The 26,600-nt window shown below is 41.9% G+C and overlaps 3 protein-coding genes across 3 annotated transcripts; 1 reads left to right on the plus strand and 2 right to left on the minus strand.

Moving 5' to 3' along the window:
- Window positions 1-6,164: 6,164 nt before the first annotated feature.
- Window positions 6,165-12,142, plus strand: adra1aa (adrenoceptor alpha 1Aa). Its single transcript, XM_061278852.1, has 2 exons — window positions 6,165-7,834; window positions 11,034-12,142. The coding sequence occupies exons 1-2, from the start codon at window positions 6,946-6,948 to the stop codon at window positions 11,597-11,599; spliced, it is 1,455 nt and encodes a 484-aa protein (XP_061134836.1). The 5' UTR covers window positions 6,165-6,945; the 3' UTR covers window positions 11,600-12,142.
- Window positions 12,143-13,717: 1,575 nt separating this feature from the next.
- dpysl2a (dihydropyrimidinase like 2a) lies at window positions 13,718-20,999 on the minus strand. The gene is made up of 14 exons (XM_061279617.1): window positions 20,678-20,999; window positions 18,871-18,959; window positions 18,468-18,652; window positions 18,166-18,330; window positions 17,869-17,930; window positions 17,671-17,751; window positions 17,530-17,598; window positions 17,331-17,451; window positions 17,088-17,244; window positions 16,691-16,832; window positions 16,439-16,609; window positions 15,985-16,164; window positions 15,464-15,647; window positions 13,718-15,381 (listed from the first exon to the last, which is right to left on the minus strand). The coding sequence occupies exons 1-14, from the start codon at window positions 20,717-20,719 to the stop codon at window positions 15,290-15,292; spliced, it is 1,740 nt and encodes a 579-aa protein (XP_061135601.1). The 5' UTR covers window positions 20,720-20,999; the 3' UTR covers window positions 13,718-15,289.
- A 1,033-nt stretch (window positions 21,000-22,032) lies between these two features.
- Window positions 22,033-26,468, minus strand: bnip3la (BCL2 interacting protein 3 like a). The gene is made up of 6 exons (XM_061278982.1): window positions 26,310-26,468; window positions 25,123-25,375; window positions 24,966-25,047; window positions 24,457-24,563; window positions 24,207-24,356; window positions 22,033-23,490 (listed from the first exon to the last, which is right to left on the minus strand). Exons 1-6 carry the CDS (start codon window positions 26,389-26,391, stop codon window positions 23,442-23,444), a joined length of 723 nt encoding a protein of 240 aa, XP_061134966.1. The 5' UTR covers window positions 26,392-26,468; the 3' UTR covers window positions 22,033-23,441.
- Window positions 26,469-26,600: the final 132 nt, after the last annotated feature.

The following is a 26,600-nucleotide window of genomic DNA, read 5'->3' on the forward strand; positions in this document are numbered from 1 at the left end:
CTCAGACAAACACGGAGTGTAAACGACATCCTGAAATGTGTGAAGACCAAAGGGGCTGTTTGTTTTTCCCCTGAACAAACTTTGCCAGGATGGCCTCAGCGGGGTCAAAGGGCTGGGGTCAAAGGACCTCATCGCTGAAAAATACAAACATTGACAAATCAAATTTGTCGGTTGAAGAAGGTCCGCAAACATAAACAAGGCTGTAAACAAGGTTATAAAGAAAGAGATTTGCCATTTTCACACTGCACTCTCAAGGGGAATATAAGCCATAAAATCGTCCATTTATGTTTCAAATCCCCATGGTGCAGCAGGTACTACATCGAGTATGAATCATGTGTAGTGGGCAGGACTTTACAGTATATATAGTCTTTGTTTCTATTCATTGTTAAATTCAGAGTGTAAATCCACCCACAGCTCTGAAAGATAATGAATAAGCCTCACAAATTGTTGTTGTTGTTTTTTTACATGACAGTGTTCCTTTATTTGATTGGAACTGCTCCTTAAACACAACCACACATGCAATGGAAGTAGTTTCTCTAAACACTGCTGTGTGTGTCCCTGCATGGCACACCCTCCTTTGTGTGCCAATTCCATTCTTATCCCTCCTGTCACTTCATTTGTAAATCCAATTCCTGGATTTTAGATCACCTATGTCAACCAGCTTTCACTGAGACATTGCTCTAAATGTATCTGATACTTTGCAAGACAAATGTGTGACAAAACATTACGACTGCTCGCGTAAAATAATTGAAATCCAATACAACCGGGAGTACGCGCTTGTTGTCAAGACATTAAATCGATATCTGGAATCTGAAATATTCAAAATAACATGTTTAAAGATCTTCCTGTAAACACAGCTTCTCGTGTTGGGTTTACATCCTGTCCAGATATCGACAGCAGCATTCTCTTAGAGTCTTCAAGTTCCTGGTTTGTGCCTCATTGGGCACCACTGGCCTGTAAGCATGGTGTACCTGGCGTAACAACAGTGCTGGAGTGCCATCTGGAGATGTGATTAATTAATCAGGTGCTAGATAAGTCATCCCTGGTCACAGGGGTGCAAAGTATGTTGTCATGTTGTTAGCGCATCTCTGCTATACCGGCACAGCTGAGCACACACAGTCATTTTGATGTGTGTGTCCGTGCATATATGTGCGTGTGTGTGTGAGACCCGTAAGAGGACAACATCCTTTGGGTGACACCACGCAGTAGGAGAACAGCATTTAAGCCATAATTAAAGTCCTGTTCGGAGCGGAGTTCTGTCTGCAGAGATAATGAGGTCCGCCTTCATTACAGCAATTGCCAAAGCTTCAATGATTGGAGCCCAACAAAAGCCTGCACTATTATAGCACTTGAGCATCCTGAAAAATCCCAATGTCCCTACATTCTTACTTTTAAAGGCACTACAAGTCAGAAGTGATCGAATGTGGCGTGTGGGAGGCACACATGCAGGTGCTGCTCATTTTACAGGGTAATTTCTTCATTCTTCGGTTGGCAGAGCAACGTACAGAGCAGATAAATCATTTGACAAATATGCTCCTTCATTGAGCATTACAAGGAATGTCTATGCGGCTTGAACGTGAATTTGCAAAGAGAATTTCCAGTTTTGAACAAAAGGCAATTTAGAAATATTTGTGATACGGCTGATGAGGCTTGTCACGCTCGATACATAAAAATGCAAATTAACCTGGATGTCGTTTCGTTAATTATTTAGATTGGTTGCAGCTATAGTTCCATTGTTATTTCTTCTCAATCCATCATAACTAAGATATGACTCGTCTCTATTTCAGGTGCCGGGCTCGAAGTGGTAGCATGCGAGTGTAGGTGGACAGCTGTCAGGATACCAGGAGCTTCATAAACCAGATGACGTAGCCCAGAACCTTTATTTCACAATGTCAGAGCGTGCTATGAAAAATGTCACACCCCCGAGGAGTAGTGGCTTCTAGAATGTGACTGCACCAAAACTTACTCATGATTGCACACTTTCATTTTCTGTGCATTTTGCCCTGCACATGACAAACAAATCCCCGCATGTTCATTAGTCTTTAAAATAGGAAATCTGATTAATTGATGCAATTAAGCAGAATGTCACTGTAAATGCCAACATCAGTTTGAATGCTTGGCTCAGGTCGTTGCCTCCATGATGGGGAGTGTTTCCTCCAGTGCAGAGATATTGATTTGGGTATCTTTCGAAAGTCATCAGCCCACCCAACCTCAGGGCCGGCTCATACAGGTAATTGCTTTTTCAACAGGTCTGAGATAGCATGATAAACCCTCGCAAGACGCAAAGAGTCAGCTACTGTGACGGTCGTCCATGAAATGAGAATTCAAAATAATTTAGGGGGATCATTATTTTTCCAATAGTTTCAACGCTCATACATATTCCTCCGCTTTGTCTTGTGATTAAATGTTAGTTGAGTTGCTATTTCACACCAACTGATCTGCTACTGTAGTACACAGTCGCGTGCAAGACAATCATGCATGCACTATCACGAGACCTAATTTGCATAAATGTTAGACTTGATGTCTGTGACACCACAATACCCCATTTCGCAATGGAAAGCCTGAGAGTCTATTGCTCTTGAAATAAATCGTCTTGCTTCAGGTTATGGATTTTAAACGTGCCATTTGTTTCTCTTTTCATTCATCTTGCATTTACATATATGTAAATGTAATATAAGCATTTATCTTGAGTTTTCATCTAATAGTACTACACAAAATTCAAACCCCATTGCTTTGAATGTGTTACTAGTTGGCAGTATAGTCAATAAGTTGTGCTTTCAAATGATAAAATGTGCCCTGACTATGTTAAGTCAAATAAAATGTTTAGAAAAATGTTTCACAACAAAAGGTCCTCTTAATAGAAATAAATAGAAGTCTCCCGATAAAATGAATTTCACGCCCAAATGAATTAACAATGAATGTGATTGTTTTAGATTTGTCTCTCCATCATACCTTTACAGCCAGAGAGAGAGAGAGACAGAGAGAGAGAGAGAGAGAGAGAGAGAGAGAGAGAGAGAGAGAGAGAGAGAGAGAGAGAGAGAGAGAGAGAGAGAGAGAGAGAGAGAGAGAGAGAGAGAGAGCTCTGTGCCCACTGAATAATATAACACCCTTTATGAATTGGCACCATGCAGATGAATGGCAATTGCCCATTTGTTGTACCTGCAGGCAGTTGAGAAGTAAGCTACAGACAGTAAATTGATTTGCTGACTTTAAATTATTTCCAACTCGTGCATATACCAGGTGAAAATGAACAAGATTAATATTATTATATCTATCTGAACCTTTGAATTAATTTTTGAACACAGATTTGTATAAAGGTACACTGAGCGTAAGTGCCCTTATCAAGTTCAGTCATGAGAGGCTTCTAAAAGTCTTATAACATTTTCCATTGAGGTTCTTCTCGGTGAAGGTGATAGACTGAACGTTGATGGAATATTTCTCAATGGGTAGTCACTTTGGGGGATAGAGTAATAGGTTGGGATGACGTACATGGAGTGTGGAACGGTAGGGGAATAGCTCGGGTGGGTGGGGGGACTGGGCGCACTATGCAAGGATGTAGTTGACTGACTGACTGACTGACTGGCTGGTGATGGGGAACACTGATCAAGTTGACTGGAGGGGAGAGTCATTAGGCACTCATCGTCATTTGTGGTGCCGGGGAACACGTGAAAGACGCTCAGTGAATCGACTGACTCGTGAAGCTTTCTTCGCAGTGGGTGCACTTGATCCGCGGCTTTTAGCGCATGAGGAGACTCCGTGGGCGCAGATGTGGCCAAGACTTTGCGGGAGATGTTAAAACACCAACAAGACACGGGTGAGTCTGGGTTATTCAATTATTTCATAGATATAAAAAAGGATGAAAAGAAAGTAGAAAAACTGTCATTGAGGGCAATATCTTGCATAATTGAATAATCCGCAAATAGCTGCTTTCTCGGCTGGCAATGTACTGTATCACAAATTAGACATTAAGGAACAATGAACGCCAATACGTGTATATGAATTTGTACACACATATGTGCATTAAAAACATATTTTACTGCAGCTCCGAGTATTTATGCAAGCCACCTGGATGTGGTTTGCATTAGTGTAGAGCTGCATGCATCCTACAAATTGGCATTCACGGTTGCATTGTTTTCACTATTTGTCTACCTTGTGACATTGCTGATATGATTATCATAGTCTATTCAAAGATAGGGTCAAATGTATTAGTATCAATCCAAACTGAGCATTATTTTCTTTGTCAAGGCAGAATTACTTATCGCTGTTATAACCTACAACATGACTCTTATTAAAATGCACAAGTGTACCTATGAGTTTGTCCTCTGAGTGTTTATAATGTAGTTACACTGGGGCACAGATCCTGTTTTGTTTTCTTGAAAGTCCTATATCTCTATATTTGCGTTAAAGAAGTGACATGAAGTGATTCTCATTGGAAATGATTTTTAATTCTAAAAATGTACTTTATGGCTCAGTGCCTTGGCCTTGAGTTACTTGTTCTGTCATTCCTAAGGAGGACTCAAAAGCGAGTGTCTGTCAGGAGGCGCGCAGTGGCCCCTGCTTGCGTGAGGAGGTGGAGATTGCAACTGAGCCAGAGTGGATGTTTACGCTTCCACTTAAAAATAACTGCAGCCATGGAGTGACCATATGTCTCAAAATGTCCTTGCTATTATTGTAAATTTCAGTCCCTGTTCATTACGGCTCCATGTGCTAGTGTGTCTGCCAAATTCCTAATTCTCTTTCCATCATATTGTGAGCTTCTAAAAGGGAGAACCTTTGATCACATAAGCACAGAGGGCTATCTGTGAAGCATGATAAGCCAAAAAGAAACAAATATCAAGAGTAGTACATTGCTCATATCATCTTCAAGCACATTTAAGGCTGGTGAAATCAACAGGTCTTTTCATCATGGCTCGATATAATGAACTTGCATCCAGTCCTCCCTGAAAGATCAAACTGGATGAAAGAGGCTCATTTTGAATCTTATCCCTGAAGAAATGGGCTCACATTAATAAATTGAGCACTCCCACAAAAGCAGTCTTGGTTGTATTTATGCACTGTTATGTCCAAATAATTTCCTTCGATTTGGTAAAAGAATGCCATGCCTTGCATGAATACAATCCGAACAAATTTATTGCAGCCAGCGCCGATGTAATTTTATTCTAATATGCATACGGTCCAAAATGATGACGGGAGAACTTTCTTCTGAAATGCCTCCGTGGACAAACATTTACATATTACTTTCGCAATCTCCTCGAAGGCAATACACATCTCAGCAGGCATATGCATCTTTCAAATAGTGTGGGTGGAAAAGGCGCTGAGCTGCTGGCTCCCAATGACCTCTGGATGCGAGCTATGCCCCACCTGCAATGAGGCGAGCACACTGCACAACTTATCAGCGATGCGGAGTCCATCAAACACTCCAAAGAGCCTTCTGTGCAGTGCTGAGCAGAGACTTGCGGCAAAATGTCAGCGGATAATAGTGTGACGAGAGGGGAGAGGAGGGGAAGGGAGGGGAGGGGCGGGGTGGGGTGAGGAGAGGAGAGGAGAGGAGAGGAGAGGAGAGGAGAGGAGAGGAGAGGAGAGGAGAGGAGAGGAGAGGAGAGGAGAGGAGAGGAGAGGAGAGGAGAGGAGAGGAGAGGAGAGGAGAGGAGAGGAGAGGAGAGGAGAGGAGAGGAGAGGAGAGGAGAGGAGAGGAGAGGAGAGGAGAGGAGACTACAGGATTTCATCAGATTTTAACCATCACAATTGATTTGACTACACCAGTGTTTAACATTCGTGTGGGCCTGATCTTATTTCTAATTGCTGTATCTCTCTCATTTTTTCATTTTCTTTGTTCTGGTCCATATTATTTGTGGGATGTTTGACAGATTAACAGGAGAAGAAGGAGGGAAAAAGTAAAACTGGTCAGCAATTTAAGCAAGGGTTTCTTTCATCCGCAACCTTGGGTCATGTTTTGTCTACGTGAACATAAAGAAGCTGTTGTGGTCATGTTGACCTGCCAGATTGAGCCTTCAACATTGTCTCTCCCACATAGCCATGAAGGATTTGCAAACAATGTAAACATACAATTAAATGTAAAAAAAAAAAAACATAAACAAGATCAGCTGCTTTTGTATTGTGATGGATGCAAGTTTTAATTCCCTATTTTCTTTCAAAGGTTCTGGATGCTACAACTGCAGCACCATGCCTGCTGTATTCACATTGCAATTAGTCCAGCAATCAAGAGAAGCAATCTGGAACATGACTGCACCCACCTACAATTGTGTCATGGACTCAGATTTTGTCTTTGGACTGAATCCCTAACCACGGATGTGAGAACTACTGAATCAAAGAAAAGCTCTAAACTCACTACAAGCCCTTTTTTGCACTGGAGCTCCGTTTACTAACCCTTCCGGCAGCAATCACAAAGACACATCGCAGAACTTTGAGGAATTGTACCGTCAACCAAACTCGAACTCCATTTTATTAGTCTGAAACTGTACAGTGAGCACAACAACAAAGAGCCTACATACAAAACGGTGTCGCTGAAAGTCACCCATCCGACTTCGGCGGCTTCATTCCAAATTCTGACACCATTCGTCCATGAACTTTTCAGAGTTCATGCAAAATATTTAGATGAGTGCATACTGAGCTCGGAGTACACAGCGGATTTTTCAGAACATATACAAAGCAGCATGCATTCTTAACGGATTTTTAATGTGGCGCATGACCATTTTTAAGGCATTAATTACACTCATCACATTATTACGCAGCTCTCACTGTGTTGCTGCACGCGTCATGTGGTCGTGACATAATGGGTCGATGGACCGCGCCATCTTTCACACTGTGTATTGTCAAGGCTGACTACTCGTCCCCCTCCACCTGCGGTGAAATCTAAACCAAAAGCCTGACAAACTGCAAAGAAACTCATTTCGGCATCATCGTGGTACGGGCGCAGATGGTGCCATGCTGCACAAAATGACACCGGCTCCTCTGACACAAAACTGCTCCAACTGCAGCTATGTGTTGACTCCAGAGTTCAGTGTGGTCAAGGCTGTTGTTCTGGGCTTGGTGCTGGGCGTCTTCATCGTCTTTGGAGTCGTTGGGAACATCCTAGTTATTCTCTCAGTGGTTTGCCACCGACATCTGCGTACAGTGACTCATTATTTCATCGTTAATCTGGCCGTGGCGGACCTGCTGCTGAGTTCTACCGTCCTACCCTTCTCTGCCATATTTGAAATCCTGGGCCGCTGGGTGTTTGGACGGGTCTTTTGTAATGTTTGGGCAGCTGTTGATGTACTCTGCTGCACAGCCTCAATCATGAGCCTGTGCGTGATATCCGTGGATCGCTACATTGGGGTCAGTTACCCGCTGCGTCATCCAGCCATCATGACAAAGCGCAGGGCCCTGCTGGCCCTCATGCTGCTGTGGGTGCTGTCAGTCGTCATATCCATCGGCCCGCTGTTTGGCTGGAAAGAGCCGGCGCCGGATGACGAATCCATCTGCAAGATCACAGAGGAGCCGGCCTACGCTCTCTTCTCCGCTGTGGGCTCCTTCTACCTCCCCTTGATCATCATCCTAGCCATGTACTGCAGGGTGTACGTGGTGGCTCACAGAGAGAGCCAGGGCCTGAAGGAGGGTCACAAGACCCAGAAGTCGGATTCGGAGTTTGTCATACTCAGGATTCATCGAGGCAACACAACTGTAAGTGACGACGAGTCCCTTCGCAGCCGCACACATTTTGCCCTGCGGTTGCTAAAGTTCTCTCGAGAGAAGAAGGCGGCCAAGACCCTGGGAATCGTCGTGGGCTGCTTTGTCCTGTGCTGGCTGCCTTTCTTCCTCGTCCTCCCCATCAGTGAGTATGAAAGAAAAACTTGCAACATGATGATTGACTCATGCTATTATATACTCTAAAAAGACTAAGGAGGTTTTAGGAAGCATGCTTTGCTTTTGCAATTATGCAGCTTTTGGATTTTTTTGTTGTTTTAAATATATCACCTTTTGTCTTTGGCAGAGTTTCTTTAAAACTGTAAATTCGTGAGTTCCTGTACAATTGCACCCTGCCTTGTAGGAGATATATTATTTAACAATGTATTTATTAGTGTCGTTGTCGGTTGCAGTGGCGAACAACTGCACTGCATCATAATGACAGGTTGTTTTTTCGCCACCTCATTTACTCACAGGAAAGCAAAAAAAAAAGTATTAATAACATCATTCAATATGATCAAGTGGCGTTCTACCAGAACAATATTTAAATTGTTGAATTAATATTTGTCAGATATTGTCACCCAGTCCCCTCCTCAGAAATACAGCGTTTGCATTTAACCTCAGATTGAGTGATCATACCTAATGTGGTGGTTGGAGAAAATAATTAGATAGCCTGTTGATTTATGGGTTGCCTTGGAATCTCTATAATTTTTCAGATAGGAGACACACAGCAAGCCGCCATTACTTTTAAAGACACTTATGGACTGCCACAGGTGATGTTGTTTTTAATTTGTCCACTCCACATCATGGGGAGTGGAGGGCTATAGGTTAATTTCATAAATAAGAACTCAGCATACCTGTAGGGAGGCGCGGTGAAGCATTAGTTAGTACGTCCGCTTCATAGTTCTGAGGTGCAGGGTTAGATTCTGGCTCTGGTCTTTCTGTGTGGGGTTTGCATGTTCTCCCCGTGCCTACGTGGTTTTTCTTCCAGGTGCTCTGGTTTCCTCTCATAATCTAAAAAAAATCATGCATGGTAGCCACTCCAAATTGTCTGTGGGTGTCATTGTGAGCGTAAATGGTTGTTTGTCTGTATGTGCCCTGCGATTGGCTGACGACCAGCTCAGGGTGTCTCCCGAGACTGCTGGGATAGGCTCCAGCACACCCGCGACCCTCGTGAGGATAAGCAGTTTGGAAGATGACTAAATGAATGAACATGCCGACAAAGAATATTACCTGCAAACAGATGTCAGACACTGTCAATACTCAGCAACTATGAATGGAGACAATAGCCAATTATCCTGACAAGTGTGAGTGTACAGGAAATAGGATGTATCTGGATTCACTCAGACTAATCACAGTACACGGGTGAAGATGGTTCCCTAACACCTGAAAGGTCACGTCTCATGAGATGTGACCAATCAAGTGACAGGAGAGAAACAGACACTGTCACACCAAAAAGGAATCAAGCCATTCCTACATTGGGCTCTACAAACAAAAAACTGTCGTTACAACTATGGTAAATGTCACACCTATGTACAATCACAAGTACGTTAATATTTTAATTGGACACCAGTGAGTTCTGCCATGCCACAAACTAGCTAATTGTGGCGTGGAATAGAACAATAGCCAATTAAAAAGCGACTTTAAGCTTTGCGTTGCTGTCAGACATTTAAAAGAGAAACTTGTGTTTCCCATCCTAAAGTGAGACAAGATACGGAGACATTACAAAAATATCACAGCACATCACCCCACAAAAGCTACGGCACACGCTGAAATGTCCATTAGCTGGTCTTTATTTACCCACAAATTTACTTAGGGTGATCTGGGCTTGCTTTGGTTGGACACAGATCTGACTCACAGGAATTGAATTCGGACCAATTAAGTAAAATTGGATAATTTCGTAAGGCACACCTGATGATCTCCCATGGCACAGAGGCGGAATCGCCGCTCTCAGTCATTCACCACAAAAGAAATAACAAGGTAATTTGCAACTGCATTGTAGTTTCGGAATAAACTAACAACTTGCCCACCTTATTATTTTTTTTTTATAACAACCATTTCTTCTTCATTGTATTTTTCAGCAGTCTTGATCCTTCTTTCAGGTCAGTCTTGGTACAGTGACAGACATTTTGTTTTGGGAGGATTGTCGGTGGAGATATCTTTATTTGTGCTATGTTCTGTTGATCTTCTCCAGTACACCACTTGAGAGTAGTCAACCACTGAGATATCATCAGGTGTGCTGCAGGAATTTTTTGACGTCATATAATTAATTATTCAAGTTATTTATTCACTACGATTGATACTATCTATGCATATAGTGCAAACTTTCTGCAGTGGGCGTTATGGCTTATCCAGACTAAGAATAGAGGTTTATTACACTCCAGTCATTTGAGTGATTGTGGGGGTGTGTTTCTTGGAGAATTAAAGAAGCCGCACTTAGTAGGTGTAAACAGGAAGCATAACAAGGAATTTGCATTGTATCTACTTGCTGATATTGCGCAACAAACAATCTTGGTAGTTTGTGTAGAAAGATGTTTAGCATGTTTTTCAACAGAATTGTCAGTCACTAGTTGTTGTTGTTTTTCTCCAAATAATGGATCTAAGCTTGCTACGAAGGTGAGGGCATTATCTGAGATATTAGATTGCACAAGTGACGCTCGAGTCTTGACAAGCGGTTGCCCACATTTTGACAAGGCAGTGATGCTTCAACTCAAACATGAAACTACCAAGGGGACAGGCAATAAGCGAGTTGCTTTTTTTGTTTGTTGAGCACACCTGGGGATAAAATGATGGAACTGTACTGTGAGGCACAAAATGATTTGCTCCCAAGCGCTCTTCACACCGTCTTTCCATCTATCTCTGTATTGCAATCTCATTTTTCAAAGGCAGTGTTTGACATCTGCAGGAGCCCGGCCAATAAAGCCTCGCACATGGCAGCTTTTCCCCAATGTCCTGCACATATCATTGACCATCAAACTGACTGAAAAATCCCTAAATCCCTGAAATCCACTATTTTAGTTTTTAGAAAAACAAACTCATCTAAATGACAAAATAAACATCCTTGGAGACACTGGCGGTGCTAGAATTTCTTTACATTGCAGGTCCAAGGATATCTCAGGGGTCCGCAAAACATTTTTTTTTTTTTGCACAACCAAAAAATTCGACAGACATTTCTTTGGGGGATTGGTAGAAGTGTGGTGGAAAAAAAATCCCAAAAAATGGAAAATCCCCAAAAGTGTATTATCTGATGGGTATATTTAAGGGAGCAATTGCTTATTGAATAAAAAGTGAAGTGTGACCCTACATTAGTCTCTTTGCTGACCTTTTCTTTTCATGCATCCCGACAGGTTCCATATTCCCTGCTTACAGACCACCAGACACAGTCTTCAAGATCACCTTCTGGTTGGGCTACTTCAACAGCTGCATCAACCCCATCATCTACCCATGCTCCAACCAGGAGTTTAAAAAGGCCTTCCAGAGTTTAATGGGAGGTCACTGTCTGAGAGCCAGTCCGAGACAGCATCATCGTCAACATCATCATCATCATCTGGCTGTGGGCCAGAGTCAAATGCACGTCCACAACCAACCCCTGACTTTGAATCTTGCTGACAGAGGGGCATCCGGTCACCTCAGCCCCTCCTCTCCCGCTGATCTGTCCAGGACCCCGTCCTCTCGGGACAGCCGGGAGTGGAGCGTTTTTTCCGACGGTCCCACCGGAGGAACCGGAGCAGCAGACAAAAGCAGAAAAGTGGCTAAACTCTGCAGTAGAAGCTTCCAGCGGACCTGCTGCTGCGTCTCCAGTGGTGAGAGACCCCCGCAAGAGGAAATGTGCACCCACCCGCCTCCAGTCGGAAAACTTCCCACCATTAAAATCCATCAGTTATCCTTGTCGGATAAAGGGGAGCCAGTATAACCACCGTTTTCTCAAATGAGAGCATGTTTATCGAGTTGAGCCAGCGTTGTAGCCTTTTTAAGCTTCCACAATATGGGATGAACTCTAGATCAATAAAACCTCACACTTGGGGGAAGATGGTCTTGCACGAGGAGGCAATGATGTTCACCAAATAAATCTTTGTTTTGTGTCAAGTATCTTGTTTACCTATCATAAAGTAAATTACTGAAGAATAGCAAAATGTATTTTTTGTTGCATGATAAATGCTGGTGAGTGGTGCTACAGTTATCTCAAACGTTTTCCAAAAGAAACCTTGTATATTTTCAGGTCACATGACAATAAATTTGTATTTGCCCACAAGGTTTTTCATGGTGATATTGGTGGACTTTGGTTTATGAACCTATCCAAAGTTGAGGTCCATTCATCCCTCCGCATTCCCACAAATTGATGGCACCTCCTTGGGTGCATTTGCCAGATGGAAGTCTTAATATACTCGTGGAATTTTACTGACCTTGTGGTTGCTGACCTCAATCCTGACCAGCCCCCAAGCCTCTTAAAAAACCCCACCAGATTTGGATGTTAAGATAAATCATGTAGTCTCAGACATTCCTATCTCAGGCTCTTCTCATCCATACATCTGTCATCCACATATGCAACTTGTTGCCTTTTGTCAGATGATCCATGTATGGTGATGTTTACTACTGCGATGGGTCATTTAGTAACTGCAGTGTGTCCAAAGGGTGAGCGGATCTCTGCCAGCACGCTTGATTGATTTCCTCCAAGGTGCTTTCTTGAGTGCGATGCCGTTAGCATCATCTCGCCGCTCTCACCTTGCACGCGTTAAGTTTGCAGCGCAGCCGACAGCTTTGTCACACAGGGGACCTGCCAGGGTTCTTGTCATTGGCTGGCTCCTCTGTGACCCCTTAAATCACACCATCTCTGCACAGATGCCATTATGGGAGGCACTAGCAGTAGCTATAAAACCGTAGATGATACCGCTGACCTAATTCTCACCTCTTGCTATTGTCCTCTGAATAGGGATCATGACTATGAACCCCTACAGTAAATACCTGTGTCCTGGTACATGATTTCCTATACGCATGAGCATGGAATATGCAATCTGATTTGATTTGAAGCTCTGCATGAGTCAGATGTAGACTACAGAGCAGGGTTTCCATTTTATGATTAAACACTCACCAGTTCAACAGGGGATCAAATTCAATCATGAGTTGAGGATTGGAAGTTCACGCTATGTAAAGATGCTGGTCAAATAAACTGTATGGACATACGTATTGGACATCTGGTCTTTGCACAGTCACAAAAAAAAGAGGAAAAGTAAAATTGTAAATTATTTTTCAACAAGGTTTTGAATGTCTCAGAGGAAATGTCTGTTCACTGATGTCCGGCACACCAGATCTGCTCTGGAACAGATCAAATTTGTCCAATAAGGTTTATGTCATGATTCAAGCACTTTTTTTTGCACACTGAAGCAAAATCACATTGGAGCAGAAAGAATCCAAATTGTTTGCATTAGAAAGAGTAGGCGAACCAATGCTGGAGTGAAAAATACCACAGTAAATGATATATTATTAATAGTTGCATACCATTCCAGCATCTCAATATAATTGCCCACTTGTTCGATGATGCGCTGCTGATGACTCATGCAGGTCTGCTCCCCAAGAGGGATCAGTTTTGCGACGCCTTCCTGAGGCAATTTCTCATCCAAAGCTATTATTCGTGGGCGGCGATGTCGACATTAAAACTTTGGAATTACTTGGGTCTAGTATGGGTACTTGTCTAACAGCCATTGGCTCTCGCCAAATGCAGATGTTTTGATAAAATGTAATTATTTTCATGTGTTTAGCTTACTTTACCTGCAAGTTTAAGGGTTGAACAGCTGGAACACGACAGGGCGCTTATTCTTTGTTTGCCTCCACATATCTCGGCATATTATTATTTTTTTGCCCAGGGATACTTTACGTATAGCTGTCTGAAGTCTGAAGACCTCAATAACTGTCAATGCAGATGTACTAAGTGCAGTATTGTACCCATTGATTATGCTAGTTAATTTGTAATCAACTGTTAAAAACTAATACAGTTCAGCCATACACATTTAGTGCAGCCACTATAATTACTTTTAATTAGATCATGGTGAATTTAAACTAGGCATTTTGATATACAGTAGTGGTTAGCACAAGGTCATACATAGTAAACAGATGGGGAAGGGGTGAAAAGGAGTCAGTAACAAATGTTTTAATTCTATTTTACTCCACTGAGTCAACACAGGTCAGGTCAGATGCAGAAAGGACCATTGATTTGTGCCCCAACAAACCTCGGTATCCTACAAGATATACATGACTGAATATAACACTAAGTGGGACAACACCAGCGCTGCACATTACAGCTCAATAACCACTATCAAGAATCTTGTCAAAAAGAATGTCATCCACTTCACATTATTGCCTGGAATTACAGGCATACACTTGACAAGCCAATGGGGAGACGTAGTACTGTATATTCAACTTACTGACCACTTGCTGTGGCTCCAATTCAAATTGGTGGCAACAAGTAAGGGTAAGACAAAGGGTAACTGGATTTGGATCTGGTACTTGGTTCACAACACTATCACAGAGAGAGGTGGAAACATCAGCACGCAAGTGAGGGTTCATCTAAATAAATAACAGTCCATGTTGCAATGTTCCATCAGGTCTGAAAGATGATTTGTTTCAAGAGCCTTCATAAATACAGTGTGCTACCAATATACAGCATTAAACAACAAGCAGGAGACTATTTTGATTTAACACATAAGCTAAAAACAGAGAAACTCCACAAAAAATTGCAAGCTCACATACATGTGTATTATTTGGATTGGTACAAGTGCAAAACGAATGTGTCTCATTGAGTGGCTAATTCAACCCGTGGGTGTAAGACAATTGTAGGATGATGGACGCAGGAATGGTTAACATCAACTGCACATATACACTACAGCATTGCTCAAATAGCACCAGATGCAGAGATCAAACCTCAGGAAACCTCCCCTCTAACTTTGCAGTGTCTGTATTCTCAAAAGTGTTCAGCAGACATCAATCAGGTTTGAGGAGGCCAACGATTAACAAAGATGAGGTGAGAGGAAAATGCGTCTCAAACTTTGTGTGCCTACAAAATACAAGATTAAATTAACATGAAACCCTAAAATACCTTTTCCTTTTTTCTCAGTGCATTCAAAGCATTAATGAACGACTATATGAATAAAAAAAAAAAAAAAAGCCGCATTCAAAAAGGGAAAGTGCAATGACTATAACACTAAAGGAAGACCAAGCTGAGGAGCAATATATATAAAAAAAATTCTTCCAGTCTAATTTACTGATAATTGCAAATAGACTTTTGAACAAGAACAAAAATTGAGAATATCAGTTGACTTTGGGGGTTTTGTGCCACCAGCAGTTTAGCATAAGGAAAAACTGCTGGTTTTAAATTGCCCAATGGTTTGCGACTGATTGACTAGAGTTCCAAAGCCAAAGAGGACAAGGTAAAACTTTAAACATCTATAGCAATACTTTCAATTCCCTTAAATCTTATTAGGTTAAATAAAATTAAGTAGTGCCTTTCTTGTTAAATAAAACAACATGATGAGTGACGATGGAAGGGACAAGTGCAGGGCAAGCAAGGAGTCCTCTGACTCCCCGCATCTTGGCGCAGTTCTAAAGCAGCTTAACCGAGGCTAGTGATGTTGGCTTTTCCTCCAGGGGGAGCCACAATTCGCTGGGTGTTACGGCGTGGAACATTGTCATCAACTTGGGCACCTAACAATGACAACATTTATTACAATCACAATACAGCCGCATGTAAAAGTGCTGACCGACGACGGAAGAAAGACGCACTCACCGGACAGACTGAAGCCTGACTGGTGGAGGTTGCGCACTGGCTGCTGAATAAATTGCTGCGGCTGTTGCTGCTTGGTAGGAGAGGTCCTCACTGCAGACACCGAGGAAAGGACCTTGGGAGTCAGGATCACCTCACACACCGGCCCATCGTACTGACCCCGAGGGACTCCACGCAACTCTGTCAGCTGAACATTTAAATCATTTCATCAGTGAGATGGCTGCCACTTGACATGATTCCCAACCACTGTGCCACAGCATACATCACTTCACCATCTATGAAATTATTTATTCTTATGGAATATCTTAATGTATCTTTGTTCAGTGCCAGCAACTTGGTAAATTGCCAGGCAGAACACTTAAATGCTAAATTTACTTTTTATGTCAGCACTGGACAGTGACAGCCATCATATTCATGTTCTGGTATTTGCAAATTCACATATTTCCAGTTTTGTTCAACTCGCTTATATTCAATAAAGGTTGGGGGAAACACTGTGTTTGCTCATTCTTTCCATCAGGACGTACCCTGCTGCGAGCCTTTATCTTCTTGTACACGTGCTCTGGAAAGGCTTTCCGGCTGATGTATCGCCCACAGCCCTCCGTTGTGTGAAGGCTGCCTTCTTCCAGCACAACTTTACCTTGGCTGATCACCACCAGCGGGCCTCCACGCACCTCTGTGCCCTCAAAGATGTTGTACTCTACAGACTAGCAGGAGGAGAGGAAGCCGGAGACAGCAGTTAAAAACAATCTTTATTAAAACGCCCACCTTTCAATTTTCTAAACTGCTAATCCTCATTTAGAGTGTGCTGTGCCTATCCCAGCTGTCTATAAAGTGTGAGGTGCGGTACATCCACAAAAACCCTCAAAAGATGCGGATCCAAGCCCCCAAACTTCAGATCTCTAAGGCAGATAAACTAACCACTGTGCTGCCTTATGTATTAACATACACCCCACGATTTGTAAAAGCCTCTACAAATACCAAGTTGTGGTTCTTGGCTGAGATGATCTTGGTGACATCTGGGTCCCACAGAACAAGGTCAGCATCAGAGCCCACAGCAATGCGGCCTTTGCGAGGAAACAGGTTGAAGATCTTGGCCGCATTTGTACTGGTCACTGCCACAAACTGATTCTCATCCATCTTGCCAGTCACCTGACAAAACATATCATGTAAACAAGGCCTCAGAACAGAGTTGTGTTTGTGTTTTTTGGCAGAGTGAATAATGGTCCTCACCACACATTTGTCCCAGATGAGGGACATCCGCTCTTCAGTGCCATTAGTGCCCTCTGGAATTAGGGTGAAATTATCTTTGCCTACTGCACGCTGGGATGTCTGGAAAGTGCAGTGAGCGCTACCCGTCACCTGCAGGTCCCCACTGGATTTGACAGAATGAAAAAGCATAGTAATGTTCAATCACAATGTTCAGATAGCTAGTGTATTTGAGTTGAATGTGCCTTTAAGATGGGCTTGGCCTTTTTTTTTTTTTTAACTTCACGAGAGCAGCGACATAATTGAAGCTGTTTGTCATCAACTGGTAAGTTGGGGCAGGTAGGTTAAGATATATCACATTCTTATAAGCGGACACAAAATAAATCTGAAAAGACCGCTAACTTTGATTCCAAACACCAACCATGACAAGAGAGAGCTGAGGTAATCAGGGGTGGTGGGATCAGGACTGAGTGGCGGCGAGGTGACATAGGTCGCAGCTTTGGCCCAGTTCTTGCTCCAGTAATGGGTGCCGTCAGTGCCCAAGCTGGCCGAGATGGGCTCACCGAAAACCACAGATCCTAAAAGAGCGGACCGGAGCAATCGTTCCGGTTGCAGTGAAAAGTGCAGTGAACTAGGAAAAAAAACCCAACATATTACAACATACCCTTTTTTCTGGACAGAGCGATGACATCTGCAGCACTTTTGCTCATCACTTTGGTGATGTAGACTGGACAGTTGGTCTGATTGGCTATGGTGATGGAGCGATTGACCGCTTCTGCCTCCACCTGCCAAGGACACACGGACACAAGAATGTTTCTCATTTCTGGCACCCTCGGCTTTGTTTCAAATTGAAGCCATCTCACCTCTTCTGGGCGACTGAGCACATGACCTTCCGGGCCAGTTATACCCAGCTCGAGAATGCGTCTCTGCTCCTATTTTATCCCAACAAAAATATCATGTTTCAAATTTGAGAGAACTCATTATTACTTTAATTAATATTTTACCTCTGCAATGATGTCACCATTCTCTGCATGCACTTGAGCGATGGCTCCAAGGTCTCTGATGACGCTGAAAACCTCATAAATCTACGATATCACAGTGAGGTCATTAGCAGTAGTCACACACAGAAATCCAACGAGTCAAACATGCAAACGTTGTGGAAAGAGAACACCTCACCAATGTTGTGCAAGAGGTAAGCGTACCTGAGAGTCAGAAAGTTGGAAAACATCCTTATAGGCCAAATAGACCAGGAAAGAGTTGACACCTGAAGATAGAAAACTTATGAGAGCCACAAGTGGAAAAAGGAGAGCAAAAGAGGGAGAACCCAGAGCAAAGGGGGAAGAGTAAAACAAACAAAAAAAACAATTACAAAACAGACATGGGAGAGCCTTGTGATAATGTTTTTTTTTTTTACACCATGCAAGGACTGAATGAGGGAAACCGTGAGATTTGTCGGCTGGGTATTAGACAGCAGTCATAATTTAATGCTGACTTCATACCATGTTCCTTCACCAAGGTCTCCATCTCCTCCTGAGTGCCTTTTCTCCACTCGGTGAGGTCCACATGGAGAGAGTAGTCGCAACAAGATTTGCTGTCAGCCAATTCTCTCCACTGCTTGAAAGCCGCAACCAAGCCTACGTCAGGCTCCGGCACCACGTGGTCGACTAGAAAACACAAAAAAAAAACAGGCTAATGTATGGGAACGCCTGGCTGGGAGCGTGCACGTCTGCAATAGCGCCGTGATGATAATGTGTGCATTTTTGTTTAGAACACACAGACGTCTGGCTGATGGACAACTTACTGATCATGGTGGTGCCTCCTGCCAGAGCTGCCCTGGTGCCCTGGTAGAAGTCATCAGCTGCCACCATGCCTCGGTCACACATCTGGAATCGGGTGTGCACGTCGATGCCTCCAGGCATTACCATTCTCCCATGAGCTTCTATTATCTTAACTCCCCCAGGGACAATTAGGTTGTCACCTATTTGCCTAGTAGAACATGAAATAAAAGGTGAGCTACGTATATAAATGTGAACACAGCATAAATGACAAAACATAACACCACAATGTAGGTAGCTGTCATTGTTTTAGCTGGGGAAAATAGACTAGATTAAGAAAAAGAAAAAAAAGAGAGAGAGACCATAACCTTGTAAAAAATGATGACAATTGCTTCAAATAGTGTACGGTATATATAAAAACTAACTTACTTGATGACTCCGTCCTCCATGTAGATATCAGCCATGAAGGACTGATCATCATTTACGATCTTTGCTCCTTTGATGAGGAGACGGTCACTCTGCAAGTTAGAGACAGTTGTCATTTGATTATGATAAACTGTCCATCAAATCCATTTCTGACCACGCTTGCTTGCTCTCATTAGGGTCGTGGCTGAGCTGAAGCATATCGGACTTGACTTGTCTTGCAGAACTGGAGTACATGACTGACCTCCAGCCAATTGCAGAGCACACGCACGCGCGTGCACACACGCACACACACGCGAGGGCTTGAGTTGAGCTTGAACCTGTTTGGGTTAACCATCATTAAAAACACAAACGTGTGAACTGGTAGCTTTCTTTTCGTTCATTCTTCTACAATCCCACAAATCACGTGACGTCAAGCTAATCAAAACTAAAAGTAATTTACTGATACTGTCATAGCATGAATTGTCCGGAGGGAGCGTGGCTTTAGTGACAGACTTTGTGCTCTGTGTAGCTAAATGACAAAACAGACATTTAACTAAATAGCAATAATGCTGGAAGTGTAGTAATTGATAACGTTAATAGGGGAATTATATTGCACATTTGCACCGACTCTCTGATAGCAGTCACTGCATATTGGCCTGGCCACTCTATTAAATTGTTTGCACTGTGACAACAATCACAACAAAAAGACTGGTTTGTGCTATTCAAAATGTGTCCAAATGTATTGACTCCATTCACTAACTGTACAAACGCCTCAGTGTGAAGCTGTTTTGAATACACTATTCACATGGTACAGTAGTAATGCAGTTGTAGAGTACAAACGCAATACAACACAATAATGAAATTGAAATGAAACGGGGATGGAAGAAAGCAATAGATGTATTTGATTCCATCTCTTCCAAAAATACTCCCCACACACACCCACGAGTCAACATAAAAGAAATAAAAAAAAGTGATGTTTACATTTATTTTGGCATGTGACTTCATTTTTCGTCATCCTTTTTCATAGACTTTACTCAATTTGACAATTACTCAGAAGTGTTACACTGGCCAACAAAGTTCTATTTTTATGTATAGTGACAATAATAATGACCATTTTTAAATCAATATAAAAATGCATTTAAGGGGACATGCCAAATTTGTTGTGTTATTTACCACAAAGTATGTTTTACTTCCTATGCCAGCACAAGTGACAGGCAGGAAAAAAAAAAAAGCTCTTCTATTAGATGTAAGACAGTACATAAAACATCTGTTACTATTCATACAACAAGACGAAATGTTGACGTTACATAATTATCGGCGTGGAATTGGAACTGAATGGAACTGCGCGAGGGCTGTCAGCGTACCTGCTGTCAAGTAGGTATACGCACTGCAGGTCTGCCTGCGTTGTTAAAAGCATACAAAGACAAAACAATACAATGCACGTTCATCATTTTTTTAAGTCGAGATTGCTCCATAAGTGAGGCTGGAACAGCTGCACGATTTGGGCTCTTTGGATGGGTGCTGGCCAGTGTGACCTACTTTAAAGAGATTTCCTATTGACTATCACATCAACGCTGCATATACCAAACACTACGCAGTGCGGTTTAAAATCACAACCATAAAGTGGAAAATTTACCCCGCTCCAAAATAAAAGGATGGTGATTGCACATAGGTGAAAGGTGGGTGGCAAATATTAATTGCTGGTGCTGCTGCTATTGGCAAGTGGATGGATATGAGTCGGCTAACATTCGCTAAGCCTTCTGTATAGCGGTTTAAAGAGCACACCATCGCTGAGTTTTAAAACGATGGCTAGAAAGAACCATATACTCACAGTAATTCGTGGAATGTTCTTTTTCCCTTGGTAACCCGACATTTTGAGTATCCCTCCAGTGGTCCCCCCTGCTTCTTGGCTAATGCTAGCTAGCAAGACTGCAAAAGCTCAGCAGGCGGTGAAAGAATGAATGGATGCTCAATAGACAGTCGACGCACAGGGCAATTTGTTCCTGTCTGACAACTTCGAACGATGATGAACGCCCTATATAGATTGGTATCTAATGCGCTAATTAAAAACGAGTGGCACAATTTGAAATTATCATTTAAATTGGTGGAATTCTGGAGGAATAGATCCCAGAAGACAGGTCTCAAGAAAGGGGCTAAATCGCAGTGCGCATGCGCAATACCCCACCCTTGTCAGCCTCAGCTCCATATTGCTTTAACCATAAAGGCTCAAGCCACCTTGTATGAATAAAGTATGACAGTGAAAGTACTATAGTCATGTATTTTTTTCTTTCATTGCCATGGAATTTTGTTCAACTGCAGTGTAATATTACTCCCTGCTTCATGGTGCATTTCCTCCTCAAAAGATTTCAAGTGTGTTTTTGCAACAATTTTGATGAGTGTGGCAATGGATCTCCTCTATGTGTAAAGTGCCTTAAGATTTTTCTCTAATTTGGTGGTATAAAAATAAAATTTAAGTGAACATTTGAATTGAGCACATCATTGCTCAACACCATAGAACGCCATACTTCATGTGAAGACAGCATCGTGCTTTGCTTTTGTCTCAAACTGGCACCTTTAGTCAATGTGGAGGGAACTATCAATAGTTCCAAATATCAATATTAGCACAAAATATTCAAGGTTCTGCTAGAAAGAAAATAATGCTAGAAAAAGCCAATGAGAAATATGAAATCTATCAGGGGTTAATTAAAGGCACTGTAAATTGTAGCTTGTGTGTGCTGACTGTCATTTAACATGACTGAATGAGATTGGGTCATTCTGAGCACAGCCACATTCCAAGTTATGAGATGCTCTGCAAACTTCTGCAACCATATTACCTCAGTTCTTTATTTTTACTTTCACTCAACTATTTTATTCCAACTGATTTTTACAGATTATGTCCTGACCTCAATTATATCACAAACACATAGCTTTTAAACTTGGTGTTGAATTAATTTTACTGTAACTTAAATGTAAATTTACCTCTCAAAAAGAAAGAAAAACAATTGAGTTGTATAAATTATAAGTCACATTAATTGTGGAAATGGTCAGAATATTTGTATCCCAAAAAAATATATATATATTGAAACAGGGGTGTGTAGACCTTTTACATCCATTGTGCATATGCACACACACGCTTACACATCTCATATTGGAGTGTGTATTAAATAATGGGCATTAACGTCCAGATGACCAGATTTCTGCTTTAATCAACACAAAGTCATTACAGATTTTCCATTTTCTTCAATTTGTTTACCAGCTGTGCAGAAGCCTGCCAATGATCTCATATGTTTGAGTTATTGTAACTACATTTCGATGATGGAATCTTATGTTACACTACTGTTAGTCGCTGTCTCAATAACTGCACACAAGCCCATAGATTAAGGAGATAATGTGTTATTTATGCATTGAAACCCACATTGAGTGTTTTTAAAGCCAAATCTACCACAGAATCCAGAACAATAGATTTGGTTTTCACATTACATCAGTTTTAAACACTGAAAATGAGGCATCCAGTCATTAGTCTTCATTATCATTTTTAGCATCAATACATGGAAGTTACATGCACTTAAATTAGTAAAAGCTTGTCTGACTATTTTTCTGGAAGTTTACAAGCATTGTACGTATCACACTGGAAATGGTATTGACAGTGACATATAGATGAAAACAGGTTCCTGGAACAGCTTATTCATCATTATATGATATATTATTGACACAATATCAGGGAGTTTCTATTAAGTGAAGCATATCACAGCTTTAAGTACCTTCACAACTGGATTTCAATAGCAAAACATGTCGGGGAATTCCCCCCAAACCAATACAATGAAAATGTGCAGCGGTAAAATATTAATTTGACACTTTGCCATTGTTACTGTTATGTGTGATAAAAAGCAATCTACAAAGGCAAAAACAAAAGAACATATGGCCTGGTACACCGCCGCCTGGCCCAAGTTCCACTATCATAATATAGTTAAATACTACAAAAGGCAAAACTCACTGGCTACATGGTAGATTTAGGTTTAATCTTCAAAACATGAAGCTTTAAAAAGAAAACCACTGAAGGTAAAAATGATCAAGCTTCTATTTCATAAAGACACGTGGAGCATTACGTTTCCTTCGATAACTGCACCACTAAAGTTCAGCTCAAAAGTTTAAGGCATTCCAAGTTCTTTCCTACCTGAACTTATTACTTCAGATATGTCACATACTTTGGGTTGATAACTCTGGCGAATAAAATTGTACGGTGACAGCTGAAGGGCCAGATTGTCTGATAAGACCGGAAAAAAAAAAAAAAAAAGAGTTTGGACTATCCATCCCCAAACCTAAAGCCCACTGAGGCCAAACCCTTGGATCATGATGACTATTTTTATCATCTTACACAGGAGTTGTTATTGAGTGGATACAAGTCAACTGGGATGCCTTGGGTCAACATGAGGAGTAACCACATTACAACATGTTTCATGTGCATACACTTACAATGTGACAAAGTCTAACATGGATTGGGAGGACAAATGTGGGTGCACGATGACTGCCGAGAAACACGTGATCACAGGCTACGTGAAAGACGGGAGGACATCCAGGCACTGCTCATTTTCCACTTAGTAAGAGCTGGCAGAGGCTGTGGCGATTCTTTTACCTATGTACACCCTTCAAAGACAAAACAAATAGAAGATTATGCTCTCACATGCTTAGAACGATATTGTGACAGCCAATTTGTATCAGACGTATCGACAGGAAAGTTTTGTTTAAGAATCAGGTGCATCCGCCAGTGCCTTTGTACACATGTCAAAAACTAAGACAATGAGTCATGCAGTATTTCAGTAAAAAAATAAAGAAATCCCACAAATGAGGAAAAATGTGTTAAGTGTTAAATGTGTCAGAAGATGAGTCAGAACTTACAAGAAAAAGAAAGTGGCATTTAAGAGACTGTCTCAGTCCCACTTAAATTAAGGTTGTATCACTCCTGCACTTAAGACTGCTCTGCGCGCCTTCTGGTGGGTGACATTCTCGCAAATGAGGCAAATAAGCCTTCAAAACTGTTCACATCAAATACCTTGCTGCCATGTACAACTTCCTATTTTTGTCATACGGAATTTTCTCCAATGATGGTAATTAAAAACAAAAATCACGGAGTAGACAGTGTCATTGTCTCCCATTTCCCCATGATGGGCCCAGTTCAATGAAGACAAAACAGCAGGGCTCCCTCGAATTACTCATGACAGCTATATTTAATGCAATGGCGATATGTATATCTTGCTTTTATTTGTTTCTATTCTGGTTAGTCAAAATAGTGCTCAACTTAATGGTGCAAAATTAGTTGGACACCAAACGCATGAACGGCCATTAAACATACAACTTCTTACCCGATTCCGAGAGCGAGGATGTGTGAAATGAAAAGCGACGGGATGAAGACTTTGAGGAATTCAGCAGAGAATACGCCGCCTTTCTTCATGACACCACTTTTTCTCATACTAAGGGATACTGCACGCCGGGGGTGTCTGAAGTGAAATTCTCTGAAATAACACAGAATCAATTAGCAGCATAGAACCTAAGCTAAAAAAAGTAAAGGACAGCCACCATCAGATGTAAAACAAGAAGGAGGACGATGCTCACTTGGGTGGAATATTTTCTGGCCTGCTGGACCAATCAGCAACCCAGTCGACTTCTTTGTTCATGAGGATGTCATCTTCTCTCTCTTTGTCTGCACCTTCTTCTTCTGACTACAAATAAGAAAGGATCAAATAGTTAAAAAGCAGTGATTTCTTTTTTTTTTGTGCATGACACTGGTCACATCTTTCTCATGTTCAAGCTTTTACATATGCGGCCATTGATGATTCACAACATGTTTACTTTTCTCCACATTTAATGTTCATTACTTTAGCTTTAGCTGTTAAGAAACAGATGTCTGTCAACAATTTGAGCCTGACATTTAAAATTGCCAAACTAATTTCATCCGTTTTCTACAGAACTTATCCTCATTAGCCCCGCAGGTGAGCCGTAGCCTGTCCCAACTGATTTTGGGGAAAAGTTGGGGTACAACCTAGACCTGATGTGAGATTGTGTTTCATAAATACAAAAAAGAATGGTTTTCTTTTGGAAATTGTAAATAGAATGACTTTTACCTGACTACCTCTTGGACTAGACATATCCACATCAAAAGTGATCTGACCCTCATCCTGGTTTGGACTCTGTGGCCTTTGAGGACTGAGTGGACACATTGTGGTTAATAGGTATGTTTCGACACTACTGACACCATTTAGCACGTAACTTTTGCCCCACCTGTCACACGAAGAATTACTTGGGCTGGATTCATGCTGTGCATCCAGGAGAATCCTCTCCATGTCCCCGTTGTGAATGGAGGAGGAGGATGGCACATGTTCTAGTCCTCCAATCAGGGTTTCATCTATCTCTGGCACCATGTCTAGGGTGTGACTTGTGCCAGCGTTTGCATTTATTTGGTCTGCAGCAGCTGATATTTGCAAGCTGGTATTCACGCCTGTGTTTCCATTCAACTCCAATTCCACCCAAGAGCCTTGAAAAGACAAGGTTAAAAACACTTTTAGACTATCCTGTTCGTCATAAAATCTGACATTAATGCGATTAAGCGTTGTATTTAGACTATAAACAGTGCAACAGTGTTGGAGCGTTCATCTTTGTGCCACTGCCCTACTAACAGCTAGTTTTTTTCCCCCCCAGCCAGGAGGGCGTTATGCAATCCGGTAAAGACAGCTTGGCTGCACACAGAATGCAAACTAATCGCACGCAACGCCTCGATCATCTGTTTATGTCATACAATAAGAAATAGAATTGACAGACAGTATAACGATTTAGCGACGTGCCCAAGCATGGCCCAATGTATTTTTATATCCATGTCAACAATGCAGCTCTCTGTTGCGTAACAGACAAGCTGCTCCGACGTGTCGTTGTTGCCCATATGATGCTTGTACTCTTAACAACAATTATTAATTGCGTGCGAAAAAGGTCAATTATTTGTCTAAAATGTGTTTCTGTTGACAACGACAACGAAAGTAACGTCCCAGGACGATTTTCTGTCTTATTTTAGACGTGAATTTTGAAGAGAATGCCTGGTAAAATAACCCTAGCATTCTCAAGCCCTCATAAATACTCGTGACCGCAAGGAACATCTTTAAATAAAAATCAACGCAATGTTAGTATTTTTTGTGTCTCCTAAATTGTTTTTATTTTGGTGAGAGTCCGCCCAACATTGATGGGCAATGTGATTGGCTACAATTTCCATCAGTAAAATAATTGCGAAGCCTTATTAGCCAATTCTCAGCAACGTCATACTACGTCACTCGCCACCCATCCGAGAGGATGAGGAAACGATTGAACTTTAACCAAAATGATTATCGACTCATTAGTGCAGAAAGACAGCATACGCGTTAACGAAATTTGGAATAGCTTCAGGATATAGGGACAATACAAATAAGGACTATGTTACGTACCGTGAAGCCCAGGCTCTTCATTATTATTTTGTTGAGCAGCAGCGGTGGACATGTTGACTTCTGTTTTCGCATTCGTCAACATGACCGAGGCGCGCGCATGCGCGTAGCCTGGCCAGTGTCCAGACAGGATAAAAAAAGGCTGTGTTGAAATAGATAATGGACGTGTATCCATTCATTCGCGGATAGACGTGCATCTTTCATGTTAAAATACGTGTGTGTGTCAGTGTATTGTGATGTGAAGAGCCAAACAAGACTTAACAAACGCACAAGGCTTTATGTGGTGACTGACTC

This window comes from Syngnathus typhle, linkage group LG5 (assembly GCF_033458585.1).
Source record: "Syngnathus typhle isolate RoL2023-S1 ecotype Sweden linkage group LG5, RoL_Styp_1.0, whole genome shotgun sequence".
Classification (NCBI taxonomy): Eukaryota; Metazoa; Chordata; class Actinopteri; order Syngnathiformes; family Syngnathidae; genus Syngnathus; species Syngnathus typhle.